At 43.7% G+C, this 22,842-nt stretch overlaps 1 protein-coding gene across 1 annotated transcript in view; it reads left to right on the top strand.

Annotated features, from left to right (window-relative positions):
* Window positions 1–6,647: 6,647 nt before the first annotated feature.
* ITGA2 (integrin subunit alpha 2) overlaps window positions 6,648–22,842 on the top strand; it is a 302,711-nt gene continuing 286,516 nt past the window's right edge. Inside the window, exon 1 of the mRNA XM_029577571.1 lies at window positions 6,648–6,819. Coding sequence (XP_029433431.1) covers window positions 6,774–6,819 — 46 coding nt within the window. The 5' untranslated portion in view covers window positions 6,648–6,773. The remainder of the gene's footprint in view (window positions 6,820–22,842) is intronic.

Below are 22,842 nucleotides of genomic sequence, written 5' to 3'. Positions count from 1 at the left end.
AGTACTTACACATTTGTCGAACTATTCAAACATGGCGCTTCGGCGTTTTTTACCCATTTCCGGGGAAACCTCCCGGAACCCTCAATATAATGGAAAAATGACGTGATATAGCTCCTCCTATCTGTCAAGCTTCCTACGTGATTTACCGTATACCACATTATATAAGAGTATACCATTCTATAGAGGCATTAAGCCCTGCTGGGATCACAGTATTTAATCTAAATATCCACTGCTGTTCTTTTTTGTTGAGGACTTTGTTGATATCTCCTCCGCGAGGATGACTCGAAATTTTTTCTAGGATTCTCCAGCGTAATGTGTCAAAAGAATGTTGAAACTCTTTACAATGCATAGCTACGGGAGCAGTCAATTTTTCCGTAGTGATACAGCTCCGGTGTTCTATGAGGCGTGTACGAATCATCCTTTTAGTTCTACCCACATAACAGAGTCTGCACGGACATTCGATGAGATAGACAATGTGGGTGGACCGACAATCAGTATAATGATGTGCTATATGTTTATACCCTTTAGCATTTATCCAGGTTTCCCCGATAATGGCTTGCTTACAAACTGAACAACCAGTGCACGGCCAGGTGCCATGTGGCAACACATCTTCAATTGGTTCCTGCAAAATTTACCCGGAAATGGGTAAAAAACGCTGAAGCGCCATGTTTGAATAGTTCGACAAATGTGTAAGTACTTTTCTGAGATATGGTCTGCTCTGATATAACTTTACGTCCACTGAAATCATGGTTGAATTTGTTACATTAACTAGTAAAATTGATCAATGAATTTTTTCGACGCAGAACTATTACCCTTGATGAAGGACTGGGAGATGGTGATAGCAGTCCGAAACACGGCTCCGTGTCGGGTCAGCACTGTGAACACTGTCATGGTTTTTGACTGAAAAAGTACAACAATTCAAGATAAGTCTAACCATTTAAATGATGGATTGCATATATGGAATAATGCCAGTCAGAGTTTGAAATAGTCATTGACTTTATTTGTTTTCATTTGCAAAAGAAAACTTTCTTGAAAAAAATATCTTCAACAACATGACCTATGATTATGCATAAGGCCGAGTTGAATAGGCGAAAGCCCTAACGAGGAAGCCTATTATGAAGGTCATTGCCTAAATATTTTTGGTTGTGCAGCGTCGTTAAATATTTACATCGTGTGAAAAGCTCTGGGTTATTGTATGTTCATTGATTGTTCCCAACACTTTTCTACAACAATATCAAGTCCCACTCTAGTTATTTTTAAGCGAATTTACAGTGCCATCATGGAACACATAGCAGCTGCGAGGCTTGCTGTGGGAGAATGTCAGTGTCTCTAATGGTTGAGGCAGTCTAAGACTTATCAGGTGGTGCACGGTCAAGTTATCAAACTGACAGCCACTAGAGGTTTAGTGACATGTGCGGTCTTGGCTGTGACATTATACTTAGCAATATGCCCCAAAGGGGAGGGTTTGTTCTTGCTGCATCGTGACGGATACCCTTTAAGCAGGTAACAGTTCACGGCAGTTCTCAAGAAGACTTTGGCAAAGGCCAGGTTGCAGAGCGAGTGTTTTGGTACTCACGCCTTCTGCATTGGATCTGCTTCCTGTGCCACCACCGCCAGTGGCCCACAAGCTGTCATACAGCAGCTGAGAAGATGGAGGTCCAGAGCTTTCACATCATACATTAGGCATGATGATGGTTCCCCTGTGCTGACTCTAGGTGGGATTCTTTACAAAACTTAACTTTTTTCTTTCACTTGCAGCCGTTGCCCATCATCATTTCTTGTGGATCGTCGGCCACTCGTTCGTCACGCATGCCCTTAAAATAGCCTTGAACAGGAAATTTCAGTGAGATATCTGGCTATCGGAAAAAGGCTGGGCCGACAAGTGGATTGGTCAAGGAGGCATGCGTTGGCACCAACTATGGCCCCTGTTGCAGTTGGGGAGAGTGGGACCAGTGACACTAGACCTCCATATCATTCAACTTGGAGACAATGATTTGGGGAATGACACAGGTCTTACTTTACTGAACACAATCAGGGACAACTTGAGCCGCATAGCCTCGGCAAGGCCATCCTGCAAAATCTGTTTGTCCAAAATCATACCTCATCAGCATATATTGGGTATGGCATGGTGGGGAAGATAATGTGCCAAGTTCAATCAGCAGGTTGCCAAGGCTATTCAATGCATTGGCGGATATCACTTGAGGCAAGAGTGGGTGGATGTACATTGCACAGATCTGTATGCTAAGGACAGTGTGCACTTGTCCAACATAGGCAACAACATGTTTCTGCAAGCTATTCTGAGGTTAGTTATTAGTGTGGATGCATGTGCTATAGCCACTTAGTATGGGGGAACATCGTGCATGGGCAGGCAGGGCATACCCTGGCCTGAGCATGACAAGATCCCTTTTGCGGAATCAACCAAGTCCAGGGAGAGGCTATTAGATGCCACTTCTCCCAATTAGTCCGGTGTCAAGCACAGTGTCATAACACGCCCTGGCGCTGGACCACTTGATTGGATAAGAATATCGGCAAGCTAACACAATCGGAAGAGCAGGCTGGCGAGGAATATTAAACCCGCTGGCTCTGGTTGTTGAGCCACTTTCTCCTTGGCCTGATACAGCATGATTCCTACCCAACCCACCCTTCATTAGCTAGAATAAAGTATTAGTTATTGTTCATATGTTATTCTGTTGTGGCGATGGCGACCAAGTGCAGGAGAGATATTAGAAAACAACATGAGGCAATAAAGGGATCAGTGAGGTACTGGTAAAGAAGAGAGGGGGCTTGAACCACATTGTTACACGTGCTGTCTGCGGCAGACCCGAGGCACGGTCCCCTCACCTCTCTTTAGTAACTCCAGTGCCTGGTCCCTCGTCTCTGGTGGCGGTAGGCCACTGGCTCCATCCTCGGGCCACCCCTGGTGCCTCTGGTTCAGCTACAGACCCTGGTGTCTCCAGTCCAGCTACCACCGCTACTACTCCACACTGGACCTCTCTGCGTGGCCCGTGGAGAGATGCTGCTACTTGGGACGTGCCCCTCCCTATTCGCACGTGCGCATCATTGAGCCTTAAGTAATGCCTGTGGCGGGAACCGAGCCACAGCCCTGGATGATGACATCAGCGGTGCACTGATACTTAAGCCCAGGCTCCGCTCCCTAGCTTTGCCTTTGCAACAGGTCTCCTCGCTGGTCAAGTGCTCGTTGCCTCCTGAGAGATTTGTCTCATTCCTGTGTTCCTGTTCCTCGCTGATCCTGGTTCCTGATTCCTTTGCTCCTACATTCCTGTTCCTCACCCTTCCTCAGATTGCTCACATGGACTTTTGACTCTGCTTTGCCTGACCACGTCGTTGACTCTCTCCAAGCCTGGACCTCTGCTTTGCCTGATCACACCACTGACTCTCTCCAAGCCCGGACCTCTGCTTTGCCTGACCACGCCACTGCATCTCTCCAGACCCAGACCTCTGCATCACCTGACTACTCCGTTGCCTCTCTCCAGACCCATACCTCTGCATCGCCTGACTACTCCGTTGTCTCTCTTCAGACCCAGACCTCTGCATCACCTGACTACTCCGTTGCCTCTCTCCAAACCCAGACCTCTGCATCGCCTGACTACTCTGTTGCCTCTCTCCAGCCCAGACCTCTGCCTTGCCTGACTACATTTGACTTTCCACGTGATCAGACTTCAGCCTTGCTTGCCACTGCTTCCAGATTGCCGCCAGCCCAGCTTGCTCTATGACACCTCTTCAGCCTACGTCCTGGACTTGGCCTATTCAGGCTCGGCCTGCTCTTGCTCAGGTGTCCCATGTCCCACTTTGTTCCATTGGTACCCGAGTCTCCGGGACACTACCCCAGCACCCAAAGCTTCAACCCATGGGGAACGGCTGGAATTGGCAATGTGCCAGCTGGCCTCTGTACATCAGCCCACTCCGCCTGCCGATGGTGGGGACCCATATGTCCCCACCTATGGGTTGCGTCAATCCCACCTCAGCCCAAGGTCAACCTCTGGTGCAACACACACCTCACAGCAGTTGGCCAAGGCGGTGAATATCAGGCCCGGGGATTGTGCCTTGACAGTCGATAGATACATCTGGAAGGGGCCTGCTGAGTGGTAGCCTGCCTGGGACCCCTCCGGGTAGGGTGGACACGACCCCTTTTAGTAGAGGTGTGCATCCGTTTTCCACGTATTTGTAATCCGCAACTTATTTTGTCCTATCTGTTAAATACGTGGGAAGGCGAAACGCATCGCGACTCCCCACGTATTAAACAGATTTCTGTTTTATTCGGCCTCCTAAATAAAAATTTAAACCCCCCCACCCTCCTGACTCCCCCAAGACTTACCAAAACTCCCTGGTGGTCCAGCGGCGAGTCCAGAAGCCATCCCTGCATTCTCACACCCACGTTTTCCGGTTTCATCATGACACCGATAGCCTGTGTCACAGGGGCTACCGGTGCCATTGGTCAGTCCCTGTCACATGGTCACCGGCGCCATTTTGTGCTCCTACCATGTGACAGGGGCTGAACAATGGCACCGGTAGCCCCTGTGACATAGTATGGGCAAAGGCTATCGGCGCCATTTTGAGTCCTGGCATCGGATGGCAGGTCACTCCGGGACCCCCGTTGGATCCACAGAGACTTTTGGCCAGCTTGGGGGGGCCTCCTGACCCCCACAAGACTTGCCAAAAGTCCAGCAGGGGTCCAGGAGCGACCTCGTGCACGCCGGCCATCCGATGCCAATACTCAAAATGGCGCCGATCGCCTTTGCCCTCACTATGTCACACATGTGACATGTCACATGTGTGACATAGTGTGACATAGTGAGGGAAAAGGCGATCGGCAACCATTTTGAGACTCAAAATCGCCATCCGATGCCAATACTCAAAATGTCACCGATCGCCTTTGCCCTCACCATGTGTGACATAGTGAGGGCAAAGGCGATCGGTGCCATTTTGAGACGCAAAGGCAAAGGCGATTGCGTCTCAAAATGGCGCCGATCGCCTTTGCCCTCACTATGTCATACATAGTGAGGGCAAAGGCGATCGGCGCCATTTTGAGTATTGGCATCGGACGGCGATTTTGAGTCTCAAAATGGCGGCGATCGCCTTTGCCCTCACTATGTGTGACATAGTGAGGGCAAAGGCGATCAGCGCCATTTTGAGTATTGGCATCTGACGGCCGGCGTGCAGGAGGTCGCTCCCGGACCCCCGCTGGACTTTTGGGGGTCAGGAGGCCCCCCCAAGCTGGCCAAAAGTCCCTGTGGGTCCAACGGGGGTCCCGGAGCGACCTGCCGTTCAATGCCAGGACTCAAAATGGCGCCGATAGCATTTGCCCATATTATGTCACAGGGGCTACCGGTGCCATTGGTCAGCCCCTGTCACATGGTAGGAGCACAAGATGGCGCCAGTGACCATGTGACAGGGGCTGACCAATGGCACTGGTAGCCCCTGTGACAAAGGCTATCGGCGCCATGATGAAACCAGCACCGAGGGTGTGAGTGAGTTTCCAGACCCCCCGCTGGACCACCAGGGAGTCTTGGTAAGTCTTGGGGGGGTCAGGAGGGTGGGGGGTTGTAGTTAATTTTAATTTTAGCTGTGACAGGAATTTAACTCGCCGTAGTAACGTATTGACAGATTGACAACTTATGGAATTCTCCATACTTCCGCATGAAACGGAATTGACCCCCCACGAATATGTGTCACGAATGCAACGAAAACGTTTTGGCTGCACAGCCCTACCTTTTAGGGCTTGTGGGAGTGAGACCTCTCAGTTTCTGCTTGGGTGAATTAGGTTATCGGCACCTACCCGGTTGCTGAGAGCAGGCAGAAGTGATAGGACTCAGTACCTTAAATTAGTCTCCTATGTTAGAGTCCTCTAATAAATGGCTGTGGCTATTTCATCCAAAGTAATAGTGTCATGTTTTCCTAGTGTGTGAAATTTTGGGTTTGTGACCATGATGGTGGGGTTGAGAGAAGAGCTACGAGTGTCTGAGCTGCCCCAGTTAATGGGAGCAGTGCATGAGGGAACTCAGTTTTCTTCTTTCCTCACAGTCACTATCTTATATTGCTTTCTACATTTGAAGTTTTAATGTGAAAAGCTTCTTTGTTTGCAGGCTTTGACCATTTTACCATCAATAAGATGGTCATTCCTGGCAGGGAGCACTTGAATGTGTTTTTTGCCTGTATAAAGTTAGTTTTTTAGCTGCTTGAATACAATTTTAATCTACTAGTTTAGGACTTTGGGGAGGAAGGGGTTATAAATATATATTTTTTTTTTTTCAGTAAGCTTGGGTTTCACTATGTTTAGTAGTCTGGGGATGCTTTTTGAAACAATAAAGGTTATTTTCTATTCAGTCTTTTCAGAGTCCTGAGATTTTGTGCAGTAGTAACGCTCCCTTTCCCCCTGAGTTCATCAGAAACTTTATGGACTACACCGGATGCAACCTGGCCTCACCTTCTTTCTCCACTGGACTGACTTCCGTTCCTTCAGGAGGCGGAGAGCCTGCCTGTCTGAGTCAAGTCCAGGGTCAGAGCCTGTCTCCGTGTGTCAAGAGCGAGGGTGGGCGGTGCAGGCAGGAGGGAGTATGAGATACAGTGCAGCAGGGTGCTCATGTGTCATGCTCTGCTTCTCTTGATTGAATCTTAGGCAGCAACAGCAGCAGCAGAACTGGAAATGATCCTAGACTCCAGCTGAAGTGTGCAAAAAACTTCTGGCTGAGATTTATTAATATTCGTTATTTCTTTAAAGAAAGTTGGCTTGCATTCAGCTTCATCTCTCTGTTATGATGGTGAAAAGAAGATATTGTTTTCCTCTCTTGATTATACAAGGTATTGTAATAATTCTTCAGATCTGAAGACTGAACTGATAGTTTTCCAGGAGTCATGTTTACTTTTTCAGTACTGATGGACTGTAAATCTTGTTGAATAAGCTGCCAGGTACATTCTATAAAGACTCAGTTGTACATCATGCAATGCATGCTGCATTTGGTTTTAATGTATTAATAAGGATTCTCTTTCAGCAAGTGAGAAGCTAAGAGAACAGTGTGCAGGTTTTTTCTCTTCTTTTCTTTTCTTTTTAAAGAAATGTTAGCTTTAGATATCCTGTTAAAAATATGTAGGGCAGCAGGTGTAACTGTCAGGGACAAGGCTGATACCAGTGTAGGGTTAATCTAAACTGAACTGTTCAAACATTCTTATATGCCACACCAGCAGATCTCAAATTACATCTGTTTTCCTGGTAAAAGTCACTTGCATTATGACTCTTTATGGCAGAAACGTTTGTGGGGTTCTTGCACTTGTAACATCTGAGTTCTTCATGGAACAGAAGTTGAAATAAGATAATCCAGACATTGATCTCTGCTAAGAGAATGCAACAGCTTTCTGTGCTTTCAGGAGCCTGACAGCAAACTTCTAATGCACTCATCCGAGCAGTGCAGACTAAGCTAATTAGTGATTTAAGGCTGTAGCTAAAAAATACAAGGATATTCTTTTTCTATACTACATTTATTGTATTTCTAATTTTCCATTTACATCAATGTTTCCTCTACTGAGGATATTAGCATATAGGTGCAAGCTACTGCTGATCTCTGCCCACCTGAACAGAGCAGGCAAGTGAAGCTGAGCTAATTCAAGTTATCTGCCTACTTGCTGCAAGGAAGGAAAGGGATAATTAATTTGCTTCCATTTAGAATTTCTCTTCTGCACTGAATCATGTATATAGATGAAGAGAACAACCTGCCCGCGTCACTTGCCAAATCTTGACTTCACAGACGCGTGCACATATTTTCATGCATTTATTGAAGGCTTGCTTAAGTTCGGCTTCTTGGATGGGCTTACTTGATCTCACTGCTCTTTGGCTTGTTGCCTTGTGATTCCAGTGTATCAATTTCAGCAACTGCAGAGAAAATTGGATTTAAGGATGGGAAAAGATTTGGTGGCTCTGGAAATGGAATTTTCAGAACTAGTAGGTCCCACCCCCTATTAACCTACTAGAGATAAGTAATATGAATGCCACATTGAAATCGACAAAAATAAACGAAGGCATGCATAGCTACCTGCTCTGGGTGATATGTTGCTGCTTGTTCTTTCATTTGGTAACCATGGGAGACAAGGGAAAGGAATGTGTTGCTGCGGGGTATAAAAAAAGTTGTACCTGTGGAGGAGTTCTAAAAAGAGTCTTGTGGAATAGCAGACCTACTTTGAGCTCCAAATGATGAGCAATCTAATGCTTCACTTTTGGTCTAGTTTATTTTCTAATCCTTCTTACACAGTGTGACTGCCCACTATAATTCATGATGCACATGGCATTGGGCTGCTTAGGTGTTAATGTGAAGTTTCTGTATTTCAGCTCTTTAAATTATGCATGCACTGTATTTTCTAGATAGAAATAATTTGCTTTCTCACTACTGTAATTACAATAAAAGATTGATCACAATATTTAAAGCTGTTACTTGATATGGATGTAACCTTTTACTGAAGGACATTTTCTAGAAATCATTCTGGGTTCAATGTGCTGCAGCAATCAAAAAAGCAAACAGAATGTTGGGAATTATTAGAAAGGGAATGGTGACTAAAACGGTGGATGTCATAATGCCTCTGTATCACTCCATGGTGAGACCGCACCTTGAATACTGTGTACAATTCTGGTCGCCGCATCTCAAAAAAGATATAATTGCGATGGAGACGGTACAGAGAAGGGCGACCAAAATGATAAGGGGAATGGAACAGCTCCCCTATGAGGAAAGACTAAAGAGGTTAGGACTTTTCAGCTTGGAGAAGAGACGGCTGAGGGGGGATATGATAGAAGTGTTTAAAATCATGAGAGGTCTAGAACGGGTAGATGTGAATCGGTTATTTACTCTTTTGGATAATAGAAAGACTAAGAGGCACTCCATGAAGTTAGCATGTGGCACATTTAAAACTAATCGGAAAAAGTTCTTTTTTACTCAACGCACAATTAAACTCTGGAATTTGTTGCCAGAGGATGTGGTTAGTGCAGTTAGTATAGCTGTGTTTAAAAAAGGATTGGATAAGTTCTTGGAGGAGAAGTCCATTACCTACTATTAATTAAGTTAACTTAGAAAATAGCCACTGCTATTACTAGCAACGGTTACATGGAATAGACTTAGTTTTTGGGTACTTGCCAGGTTCTTATGGCCTGGATTGGCCACTGTTGGAAACAGGATGCTGGACTTGATGGGCCCTTGGTCTGACCCAGTATGGCATGTTCTTATGGGACCTTCGTGTTTCTATGTGAATCTCAACTAAATTCTAAAGGCCCTTATTTTCAATACAATATTTCCTTTCTGTATCTGGGGGGAAGATATTTTAAATTAGGGTCTCAACGTTTGCAGTACTTTCTAAACAGGCAGTTTGTTTTCATTTACTGTCATTATTGTAAAACATCACTCTATTAATATATTGGAAAGGATCTTTAGTATCAAGATATGTAAATATTTTAAGATAATATTGACAATGTCTAGGGCAGATTCAGTTCTTGGATCTCCTCCCACAGTGCATAATCACTGATCACAGTGGATTATGTTCAGACTTGTTGGAACTGATGCAATTTTCTGTCACTCAATGGAGAACTTCTACTTTGATGGCAAATTCATTTGAGCTAACATGATATTTTCTATCACAGTGCTGCTGTGTAGAAATATATTTTTTTAATGATCTTTCACCACTTAAATTCTATTACTGATATTTGTGATTATTACTTAACAAATGCATACAATTTGGTGTTCCAGTCAATCCAAAGTAAACGGAAACCCAGGAGGAAAGAGAATAGCTAGGCATGCATTTGGATTTTTTATTTTACTTGCTAGACCTGCTAGTGCAAGTAGGAGTTCACTGCATGCTTGCAATTCACTGTTGTCATTTTCGTTCACTCATATAAAGGCATTCGTGCAGGCCAGTTCTCATTTCCATGGTTACCATGTAGAAATGCAGACAAGACACAAGCTGCGTTCTGATCAGATTATTGCAGTTCAGTCAGCTGCATTCCACCATTTATTGGAAACATTTTAACTTACAGTTTAAAAGCAATAACACATAACACATATAACACATAGCAATAACACATAACACATAACACATAGCAATAACAATAACTTACAGTTTAAAAGCAATAACACATAACACAACAAAACACAACAAAACAGATCAATTATTCCCATTATGGCATCCCCCCTCACACAAATCTTGGGCATGCTATCCTTTTCCATTCTACTACTTAATGCCCAATCCATTCTAAAAAAGACCATTCTACTACAGGACATCCTCACAGACGAAGCCCCTGATATATGCGCCATCACGGAATCCTGGTTAAAGGATACCGACTCCGTCTTAATTAACCAACTCTCCTCAGATGCATACAACTTATTTTCCATACCTAGAAATAAAAAAAAAGGAGGTGGACTACTCCTGGCCGCCAAAAAGAACTTCAGCCTCACACTGCAAAACATTACACCACCCCCCAAACTGGAAATCAGCACATTCAAATCTAACTCCCTCCAACTCTGCTTAATCTATGCCCCCCCCTGGCCTTCTCGAAAAAAATCCCTCCCCACTCATAGAATACATCTCCAAACACATAAACAATACCAAGCCTGCCATAATTCTGGGAGACCTGAATATCCATGTAGACCGCAACCCCCTCTCCCCTTCTTGTGAAGCTATCCTGACAGCTATGACAGCACTTGGTTTCAAACAAAATGTCTCAGAACCCACGCACAAGGCTGGGCATACACTCGACCTCATCTTTACCAACTCCTCAATCCAAACCGACCAACCCAGATGCACACCCATCCCCTGGTCTGACCACTTCCGAATAGACACACACTGCACAATCAAAGACACCCCCCCCCCCCCTCGCAACCCAAAAAAAACAATAACATTTCGCAAAAAAGGCAAGACTGAAGATATCATTGAAGCCCTCTCAAAAGAACTCCCCAACTTAGACCTCACTGACGCAGACACAGCCACAACTTCATGGTTTCAAATTACCACAGACATAGCAGATAGACTCTGCCCATCCCACTCCAAAGAAATCAAAGCCAACAAAAATAATAAGAACCCATGGTATACAAATGAACTTAAAACCATGAAACTCGACCTTCGCAAAGTTGAAAAATCCTGGCGGAGGAACCAAACACCCACCATACTAGCACAGTTTCGCACCCTTCAACACACCTACAGAAAAGCCACTGAAAAAGCTAAGAAAGACTTCTATGCCGCAAGAATCCATCAGTTCCAATTCAACCCAAAAGCCCTCTTCCAATACGTAACCAACCTTATCACAGCACCAGACAGACAGAACCTTAACCACGACGATGAAACAAAATGTGAAAAATTAGCTTCATACTTCAACACCAAGGTACAGACCATCATGGCCCGATTCTTACCTCAACCCAACCTTCAGAACTTAACAACTAGCAGCAACACTCCCAATGACCACTACAATCCCATAACACCCATACATACCTTAAACACCACCCTCTCAAGTTTTGAAAACACATCTACACTAGAAACTGAAAATATTATCAAAAAACTCAAACCCGCCTATCATCCCTCAGACAACCTGCCCACCTCAACACTAATCTCAAACCCCACATCTATTGCCAAACACATCGCAAACATCCTCAATAAATCTATCTCACTGGGCCAGATCCCAACACAACTGAAACAAGCCATTATAAAACCCATCCTCAAAAAACCGGACTTAGACACCTCTGATCCAGCCAACTATCGCCCAGTGTCAAACCTCCCGTTCCTCTCCAAAATACTCGAAAAAATAATTAATAGACAAATTACAGAATACATAGAAGACCACAATATTCTCTCATCTTCCCAGTTTGGTTTCCGTAAACACCATAGCACAGAAACCCTACTTATCTCCCTCTCGGAAACCATACTCAAAGCCCTGGACAAAGGACAGCCCCACATACTCGCACTTCTAGACATATCTGCGGCATTCGACACAGTCAATCACAACATACTCATTAAACGCCTCAAGGAAATTGGCATCACAGACAACGCCCTTCTCTGGTTACAGTCTTACCTACATGACAGGAGCTATAAGGTAAAAATCGGCCGCAATGAATCCAAACAGGTCAAGCTATCTCAAGGCTCATCCCTATCATCAACCCTTTTCAATATCTACCTCATACCCCTCTGCATACTGCTCTCCAAACTGGGTTTCCAGCACTTCATATATGCAGACGACGTACAGATACTCATACCTGTAACAGACTCTATCACTAATGCCATGAAGACTTGGAATTCTGCTTTATCTGACATAAACAAACTTCTGACTGATAACTTTCTGGCACTCAACACTAACAAAACTGAACTTCTCATCCTCTCTCCCCCCAGCATTCCCACACTCAGCCTTTCTGCCCCAGGCTGCCCACCTACCCAATTCGTCCGCAGCCTAGGCATATGGATAGACAACCACTTTAACCTCAAAAAATTCATTTCTAACACCATAAAGAGCGGTTTCTTCAAACTCCATACCTTGAAGAGAATCAAACCACTCTTACACACTTCTGACTTCCGAACAGTACTGCAGGCTATGATCCTATCCAAATTGGACTACTGCAATGCTATTCTACTAGGCCTACCAAAAAGCACCCTCCAACCATTACAGCTCCTACAGAATGCTGCCGCCCGAATCCTCACTAACACTCACCGTCACGACCACATCACCCCAGTTCTTCAATCCCTACACTGGCTCCCAGTCACCTCCAGGATAATCTATAAATCCCTCACACTCATACACAAAGCCGTTCACAACCAAAACATGCACTGGTTCCCTGAACATCTCCACATCCACAGCTCAGCCAGACCAACTAGAAAACAGCACCAAGCCAAACTCCTGACACCCTCCCCCAAAATCATCAAACATACCACGATCAGAGAAAGATCATTCATTATAGCAGGCACGTCCCACTGGAACAAAATGCCAACCCACCTACGCCAGGAACCTTGCCATAGAAAATTCAAACAGAATCTCAAAACCTGGCTCTTCAAACTAGCATACCCCGATTAACCAACCAACCTGGCTCTTCAAACTAGCATACCCCGATTAACCAACCACGCCCAAATTTTACGCCCCTCCCCGACACATACACCCCTAATGAACCTTACATACAGGACCCCCCTACCCCATCCTCTCCCCTTACTTCCATCACCTCTACCCCACCACCTCCCACTCCCCTTTCCCTACTCCTCCTCCTCCCAACCCAACAACCCCATCCTCCTCCTACCCCTCTATCTCCGCCTACTCACCTACCACATTATAAATAAAGAACCTATTCTCTCTTCAACCCTCCTTAAGAACTACCTCTCCTTACCCGCCCTTGATACTTATCAACTTGTGAATAGTTAAATAACCTTATCTCTCCTACTCTCCTCAACAGTTTATCATGTATCCTTCTCATAATCCACCTATCCTAAACTGAATTAGTTGTCATAATGTTTATATACTCTAATTTATTGTAAAGCTAAATAATGTTTATCTATACTTATCTACTCTAAATTATTGTAAAGCCTGTTGCTACGTTACGTTACAATGTGAACCGAGGTGATGTTTTTGACGTGCCCCGGTATATAAAAAATTCTTAAATAAATAAAAATAAATAAAATTAAAACTTCTCAACCCAAAATGATGTTTATAGTCTGCCACACCTCAACATTTCAGAGTATGTACAGACTGTAGATTTCTGAAAAAAAGCAAACTAAATAAAGTATCTTGAAATATCATTCTGGATATTAACATACATGCCTGGTGTATTTGCAACTCAGTTCAGTTTTAGTAATGATTTCTCACAGAAAACTTGGCATAAAATAGCTGAACAATTAGCAAGTTGATATTTAGGACAACAAAGAAGAGAAATGGAAGAGTTATGTAGGACAAGTCTCAGCAAAGATATCAAAATGGGACCTATGCAACAAAACTTGTACTAAAATATTTTTAGCAAACTTATTGGTAAAAATGTAGCATTCACGGTAAAACACCACTTAATGTAGTATGTACGGTAATACATTTTCAAATCATTAAAAGCCCAAACCCTGTTTCACTGATGCTTTGAAAAATGCTTTGAAAAAAATTTCTGGACTTCATGATTTGAGAATTTTTCACTAAGACTATTAAAACAAAATTGATAGATGATTATATTTGGTGCTATTTAGCCAAGTACACTGGCAGACTCGTACCCTGTATGATACCAGACAATGAGAGTTTTTGAAATGTTATTTTTCTGGGAAGTAAGTGCTCAGTTTGCCATGTAATACATTTTCTCCAAACGGAAGTGGAACAAGTCAATCCTTACAAATAGGAACCAAAGGAGCAGAGAGTGAGGCATATACTCATTTGCAAACAGAGTTGGACACCACTCATGGGCGGAGAGCAATTTAAAGAATGTGCGTTAATGAAAGCAGTTTTAGTCAACTGCTTAAGTTTTCATTAAACTATTGTTTAGAGATGTGCAGACAAAAAGTTTACGTTGAGTCGTTGATACGTTGTAGGTGAGGGTCGATTCCGTTCAATATGGACGTATGGAGAAATCCATAAGTTGTGGATCTGTCCATACGTTGCCCAGTTCCCTAAATAAAAATTTAAACCACCCACCCTCCTTAATCCCCCCCCAAGACTTACCAAAACTCCCTGGTGGTCCAGCGGGGAGTCAGGAAGCCATCCCTGCACTCGTCTGCGATTTCCTCATGGCGCCGATAGCCTGTGTCACAGGGGCTGCCGTGCCATTGGTCAGCCCCTGTCACATGGTCACCGGCGCCATCTTGTGCTCCTACCACGTGACAGGTAGGTCATGTGGCAGGAGGTCGCTCCGGGACCCCAACCGGAACTTTTGGCCAGCTTGAGGGGGCCTCCTGACCCCCCCAAGCTGGCCAAAAGTTCCTTTTGGGCCGAACGAGCGTTCCGGCGCGAACCCGGGGGGAATCACGTGACGCCGCGTCACTCCGACGTGGCGCCGACGTCACGTGCTCCTCGCAAAGGATTTCAGAAATGGCGTCCTCACTCCTCGCTGGATCACCAGAGAGTTGTGGTAAGTCTTTGGGGGGGGATTAAGGAAGGTGAGGGGTTTAAATTTTTATTTTGGATCAACAATCGCGATTTCCAACGTATTCAACATAGCTATGTTGAATAAGTTGGAAATCCGATCGTTTACGTCGTATCACTTTTTTAAGTTAAAAAAAAAAAAAAGTAGCGTTTTACATTTAAGTTCAAAACGAATGCACACCCCTAGCAGACAGGAACCCATTCTATGCAAAGACCTGCTATGTGTAATGTCTGTGTGCTACCTGAAATTAAGGTGAGCTGCATTTATTTGTTTAACTTTTCTTTCACTCGGGCAGATACAGTAAAATCGCGTGAGAGCGGGCGAGTGCCCGCTCTCCTGTGCGCGCGATACAGTATTTAAATTTATTAAAATTAGGGCCGGCGGTAAAAAGAGACGCTAGGGAAACTAGCACGTCCCTAGCACCGCTTTTTTGGCAAGAGCGGCGGCTGGGCCTATTTAAAATTTTTTTTTTTTTTTTTTTACTTTTTTTTAACTTTCGGGACCTCCGACTTAATATCGCCATGATATTAAGTCAGAGGGTGCACAGAAAAGCAGTTTTTACTGCTTTTCTGTTCACTTTCCCGGCACCCGAAGAAATTAGCACCTACCTTTGGGTAGGCGCTAATTTCTGAAAGTAAAATGTGCGGCTTGACTGCACATTTTACTTTCTGTATTGCGCGGGAATACCTAATAAGGCCATCAACATGCATTTGCATGTTGCAGGCGCTATTAGGTTCGGGGGGGTTGGACGCGTGTTTTGGACGCGCTATTACCCCTTACAAAACACGCGCTATTACCCCTTACAAAACATGTGTTCAATCGCAGTTTAACAGTGCGCTCTGCTGGAGGGCACTGTACTGTATCGGCCTGACTGTAAATAAATTGCATATAAAGAAAACAGCCAGTCATCCTCTTTATTCCTTCTCGCTGTTTCCCAGCTGATATTGCCAAGTTACCACAGACTGGAAATCAAAACTTCCCATGTATGGAAAGCATGAATTATTTTATGCTTATTAGTTTTAATTTTGGGGTTTATTTGATGTCTGCTGTTTTGAAAATATTTTATTAGTATTTGAAAAATGTAAAACAAATTGTACATGGGTTTTTAATTATTGGATCTTCCATTCATCAGCTGTATTTAAATATTATTTTTATTAGTATGTTTATACTATTATGATTAATGAATTTATTATATTCCTTGATTTTGATTAATGCCTGAGGACTGATGGTTATATTTTCCCATTGTTGCACTGCATACAGAGTCTGATTTCGTGTGGTTTCCAGTTCAGTTTCTGCCTGCATATTTCTATTTATACTTTATGGTTTCTTTTTTTTTTGTATTTTGTGGGGGACTGCCTGAGTTCTGTACGTGTGACCAAAGAGAGGTATTCTGCTAGCATGTAGGAATCTCTAGCAGCTTGGTATTTCTGTTTTCCTAATAGGAGGCGCATTGGTGTTTTAGCCTGGTGTAATATTTGCAGTGTTGCCTTTTCATAGGTAGAGTTGTTACTTTTTAAGTGCTGATTGTTTGTGCTGTTTTGGTGTGGAAGGTTTATTATATTTTACTGGTAATTTTCTCATGGCATTCTGAGGGTCAAGCCCACACCCGACATATATTACAGTAGCCCTGATACCATATGTGTTCCAAGTGTCTTTTTTTTTTTACAAGGATTTCTGTTTGGCACCACAGCAATGCATGCAAATATAATATACATGTAGGGTATTTTTTACTTCAGAAGACTAAGAATATTCATTTTCATGTAAAATCTATTGTAAATGCTTAATTCTTAACTGTGTTTGTGGAGAGGGAGAGGGAAAGGTATAAAATTCAGCTAAGGTACCTAATACACTGGCCATGGGTTCTGAGAGAAGAGATAAAAATCCGGAAAAGGGGGGGTGACAGTTTTAAAGTTTAGGTCACTGGAAGGAGCTGGGCTTTCTTTGGCAGCCCAAGACAAAGACAGAATGAAAGGGGGGAGGGACTAGGGAGTAGCATGATAATTGTTCATACAGGACAGCAAAAAAGCTAGCACCAGCCCTGCCTAGTGCCCACATGTTCCCTTCCACCACCCTCACCCCCCTTCTACTCCATCCAGTGCTGGCAAGATGAAGATCAGGGCAGTTGAAAGTTGCTCTCCTTCCCACTCTGTGGCAAACAATTTAATCTCATGCTTCTTTGTTATTTGCATGTGTGCAGATAGCCCTATTTGATGTATGGCCATTGAAATGTATACAATATCTATTGAATCAGAGGTACTTAGGCAATTATAGATGCCACACTCTCTTTTTATTTTCAACAATCTGTTTACACCAATATTTTACACAAATGATCTATTACATACATGGACCACTCCCCTATATCACCTGTACTAGTTACAACCTATTGCTAAAAGTATTGTCTCATATCACCCAATCTTGCTTTACCCTCCAATCACTTCAATCATACCATACATATATCCCTCACATCCATTCACTCATCCTTCACATAAAACCATATTAATGCTAAAACTTACTTTGCACAAGTACAGCAATAGTTGTCTCAATATACTTATGACACAGTATACATTTCTTCAAACTGAAATACTGTTTTTACAAAAAATATTTTTTCATACTGTCAGGCAAAACAGTTATAATTCAAGCTGGTATCATTATATTCCATTATTTTCATATAATCCCATAATTGTATTGTGCTGTCCTTATATATTCCTGTTGTCTTTGTCCAACGAGAGCCTCGTTTCACCCTAATACTTAGGGCTTCTTCAGGGACATCACTCTTTTTACATTTCCATGCTTGGCTTAATTTATTGCCTTAATTATAGAGCCTACACGTGTATTCACAAATAGTGGTCCGCTGTATCATGTTGTAATCATTTCAGTATCTACAATACAGTAAACATAATCACAGCTACTGATATTCACTAATCATAATCTTATGCCATTCACAACCATTCTATACTTTTCATTAATGTATATAATATATATCTACACGGTGTAAACAGATTGTTGAAAATAAAAAGATAGTGTGGCATCTATAATTCCATAAGTACCTCTGATTCAATAGCTATTGTTTACTGAGTTTTCAGAGGACATGCTGTTTTGTGTTTACCTTATGAGGTTACCCCTTTGAAATGTATAGCCATACCACAAAACAGTGGTATCTGCTTAGGAGGAAAGTGCTGCAGTGATGCCTCTGCAGTATGTCTTTCAAGCTGACAGTATTATTTTTGGTGATAGAAGAAGAAAGAAGACATTTGGGATTCCTAATCCTAGGCCTCTGGGATACGCCTAGGCCTTGGTGACAGGGCCAAGCCTCATGCTGGGCCCCAGCACTTTGCTAGGACTCAGCATCGGGACCAGGTCTTGGGCTGGGCCTTTGTGTCAAGCCAAGGCCTAGGCCTTGGCGATGGGACCAGGCTGAGACCTGGGTCTGCCAGACATCCATTTTGTTTTTAAATGATGAATACAAAAATACCCTAAAATTCTGAGGTATTTTTATAGGATACTTATTTTGATTTGTTTCATTCGGAATGAGTAAAAAATGACCTGTTTTGTTACATTTTACATTTTGTTTTAAACAAATGCACATCTGTATTATCCAGTTTAGGATTTTGGGAAGAAAGATGAGATCTAAGACAGAGTACTGTATGGATTAGTTGCAAGCAATTTTTATTTATACATTTTTTCCTTTCTGGAAGTCACAGAAAATTAAATGCTTGAGTAGCTACATCAAAATTATGCAAGCAAACTGACCTGAATACTTTTTGCACTTTTCTTGCCCTGAACATAATTCTCTCCTGTAATGTGGATTTATCATGTACCGCAAAAGTGCCAAATGCTAGCATTTCTGGCTTCTGTGTAACAAATCACAAAGCTGACCCCCTCATATGTAGTAAACTATTGTGAATAATTTGTTAATATGCAAAAATGTATTGCCATTCTGCAATAATGAGCTTCAGTAATAACTTTACAGTAACATGGTAATTAACAACCTTCCAATTATTCATAACTTTAACACCATTAATTTGGCAAATTTGTTCTCTATGTTAAATTCCTATCGCCTCTTCACTGCTCCAAGTTGTGTATTTCCCTGTTTTATTGTAACTGCAACCTTTCTTTCAGCACCTGTTAATGTTAATGTTCTTATTATATCTTCTTTTCACCCCTGTTAATTGTAAACCGGCATGATGCGATTCCCATCGCGAATGCCGGTATAGAAAAACTCCAAATAAATAAATAAATAAATATATTGCAAAGTAGCTCATTATCCCAGAATTTTGCAAAAACTGGTATGCAAAGTTGAAATGTGCAAGAGGAAATTTATTATTTTGGTTCTTTTTTTTTTCAATTCAGATGGGGGTTATTTGATTTTTGGTTCATTTAATGTTTATTTTGATTTGGCTTGTTTACCAAACCAAAATACATATTAAATAAAAAAAAATACAAGACAAAACAATGAATCAAAATGGAACCTTGCTGGATCCTTCCCACTGCCACTCCCTCAGGTCCTAGAGCCTCCCTGGTCCCCTCCTTGCCAATAACTTTTGGTCAGGGCCTCCTAAGGCTGGGCTGAGTCAAGCCCAGCAGGTGACTCACCAGACCCCTCTGCCTACAAATAAGCTGTGGCCAGGGCCTCCCCGGCACACATCTAGCCCTTCCTTTGGAGTCCTCAGTGTAGAAAGGGGCAGGAGTGATTGCCTATTGCTCCTGCCTGCCCACCAGTTTCTCTTTAAAAGTGGTGCCAGCCAGCCAGTGCCATTTTGATGTATGGCTGAACAACAAAATGGTGCTGGCCTCAGGGCTAGCCAGTACCATTCTTAAAGGGAAGCCAGTGGGGCAGGAGCAACTGGGTATTACTCTGACCCCTTTCATTGCTAAAGACCACTACAGAAGGGGTAAGTGAGGATCACACTGGATAGCTATTTATATCCCTATAGGAGGCCCACCTAGTAACTCGAGGTGAGGTTTAGGTATTGGTGTAGGGGTTAGGGGCCACTTTGGCATTCAAAGTGACACGTACGAACAGAACCGTGGTCTCTTGTGAAGATTTGATGACCCTTGGAGTGAGAACACTCACCCAAAGCTGAGATTTGTGCAATGTTCTCTCAACCTATCTTTGGGTGAGTGTCCTCACTCCAAGGGTCATCAAATCTTCACAAGAGTGCACTGTTCTGTTCGTAAGTCTCACTTTGAATGTCAAAGTGGCCCCTAACCCCTACACTAATACCTAAACCTCACCTCTAGTTACTAGGTGGGGCCTCCCATAGGGATATAAGTATCTCTCTCTCTCTCTCTCTCTCTCTCATTCGGGTCGATACAGTAAGGCCGCGGTAGAAACAGTGCGGCAGTGTCAGGCGCACCCTTCCTCCCCCGCACGCACAGTTCTCTTGACCTAGTGCCTGATACTCTCTTCTAATTGCATGCAAATGCATGCCACGGCTGTGAAGCGATAGGGAAGGGTTATGCCCGCGCAACCCATTTTACTGTATAGGCGCTGAGTACAGCGCCTATACAGTAACCTGGGTGCGCTGGTACTGTCATTTCAAATGTCATTTCAAATGACATTTGAAATGACAGGCACCAGGAAGTGTAAAAAAGTGTAAAAAACAGAAAACCAAAAATATGTTTACCGCCTCCCCCTAGTAGGTGTTAGTGTAGTAAAAAACATTGCTTACCTGCCCTGGTCCCGTCCGGTCTCCGGTCCAGCCCCTGTCCGGTCTCCTGCAGCCCCGTCCGGTCCCCTCCTCCCGAAGCAAAAAAAAAAAAAATGAAAAAGTAGCAAGGCCCTTCTCCCTTCCTCCCGATTTCGCACGGGCGTCCATCCAGGCAGAGGGAGCCGGTGACTGCCATGACCAATCAGAAACAAGTAAGCGTGATTTATGTTTGCTTAGTCAAACCCGTATCAAACGAGTAGTACGTGACTGCCGTGACGTCACGACACACGGGCATTCATTCCGGCGGGGGCCGTGCGATTCCGACGAATGGCCGTGCGATTTTGGCGCTCATGGCATGAGCGCCAAAATCGCACGGGCATTCATTCTGGCGGGGGCTGTGCGGTCATCCAGGCAGAGGGAGCCGGCGGTCATCGGCTCCCTCTGCCTGGATGAATGGCCGTGCAATTTTGGCGCTCATGGCATGAGCGCCAAAATCGCACGGGCAATCATTCCGGCGGGGGCTGTGCGGTCATCCAGGCAGAGGGAGCCGGCGGTCGTCGGCTCCCTCTGCCTGGATGAATGGCCGTGCGATTTTGGCGAAATCGGGAGGAAGTCGAGAAGGGAGGCCGTGCGATTTTGGCGAAATCGGGAGGAAGGGAGAAGGGACTACCGTAGCAGGCCCGAGCCTTGCTACTTTTCGTTTTTGTTTTTTTTTTGCTTCGGGAGGAGGGGACCGGACGGGGCTGCAGGAGACCGGACTGGGGCTACACCGGAGACCGGACGGGCTGGACCGGAGACCGGACAGGACCAGGGCAGGTAAGCAATGTTTTTTACACTACACTAACGCCTACTAGGGGGAGGCGGTAAACTAACACGTTAAGGCCGCGGCAAAACAGCGGATTACTGAGGAGATAGTATCAGCGCCCGTTACAGTATCGGAGGGGAATAGCTAATTTCTTCATTATACAGCTTTTTCGTTCATTTACATGCTGGGTGCGGAAAGTGTTATGTGTCTATTTTAGGAAGCGCTAAGGACGCGTGAAACTGGAGACTGTATCGCTGGATCGCCTTACTCGTCTGCATTGTGCGCTCCCAGCACGTTACAGACGGGAAATCTTCAACCGCACGTTACTGTATCGACCCAATTGTATGTAGGAAATACCACATTCTGGCAATTATCTCAAAGTGTGAAAAAGTTATCACATAGGTATTAGTGCCTATTACCATAAAACATGCCCCTTTTTCTATCGCAGGCAATATTTAGTGCACTTTGATAAATCCAGGCCTAAATTTTGTATAATATTTTCTGCCAATGATCAATCTACATTTGTTGTTACTGTTTACCCTATGAAGAATAAAATGAGAATGATTGTGTGACTTATACATGGAAACTGATTTGTCCTAGATTCACATAGTTAATTTTAACAAGCTAAAATGAGGAGATCAAATATGCAAGTACTGTATACACACTTTTATTATCTTGTAAGATATTAATGTAACCATTTTAATGCTGTAACATGCATCTAATCTGTAAGAAAGCAGCACTGGCTCAGAATATTCAGAAGAAGCCTCAGCAGCAGTTAATCTCACTGAAATTGAAAGTGGATGCAAGCCAACATCATGAACATAAAAGGAGCAAAAGAAAAGCTTTTTTTTTTGTTCACTGTCACAATAAGGCAGAAGCTGTCAGTCCTTCTGGAGCCGCTGTTGTACATTACAAAGGAATCCATCTCTCAGGGAAGTTGGTGAAAAGTCTTTTAGGTTCCCATTAGGAACTGATCTTTCTCCTTTTTTTTATTTGTTCTGGGACCAAAGTATGCGATTCCTTGGCCTCAGATGTAAGATATTAGCAGAGGCAGCAGATGTAGTGAAACAGACATGAATATATTCAATTGTGAGTCATCTGTTTTATAGCGACATAATGCAGAGATAAGTGGAGGAGCTCTGATAGTCCGTCTGCAAAATACCAGCGTTTTCAAACATCTAAAATAAAGATCCTCTTGGGTAGCAGCAGCACTTATTCCCGTTAAAATGTGCAATTTGCATTGATTTGATACAGAAGGTAAGGCAAAGCTCTTGCTACTGATGATTCCTGGTCCAGGAAAAGTTTGCTACCCTGC

The sequence above is a fragment of the Rhinatrema bivittatum genome, chromosome 1 (genome assembly GCF_901001135.1).
Source record: "Rhinatrema bivittatum chromosome 1, aRhiBiv1.1, whole genome shotgun sequence".
Lineage (NCBI taxonomy): Eukaryota > Metazoa > Chordata > Amphibia > Gymnophiona > Rhinatrematidae > Rhinatrema > Rhinatrema bivittatum.
This window is presented reverse-complemented; position numbering and strand designations above follow the sequence as displayed.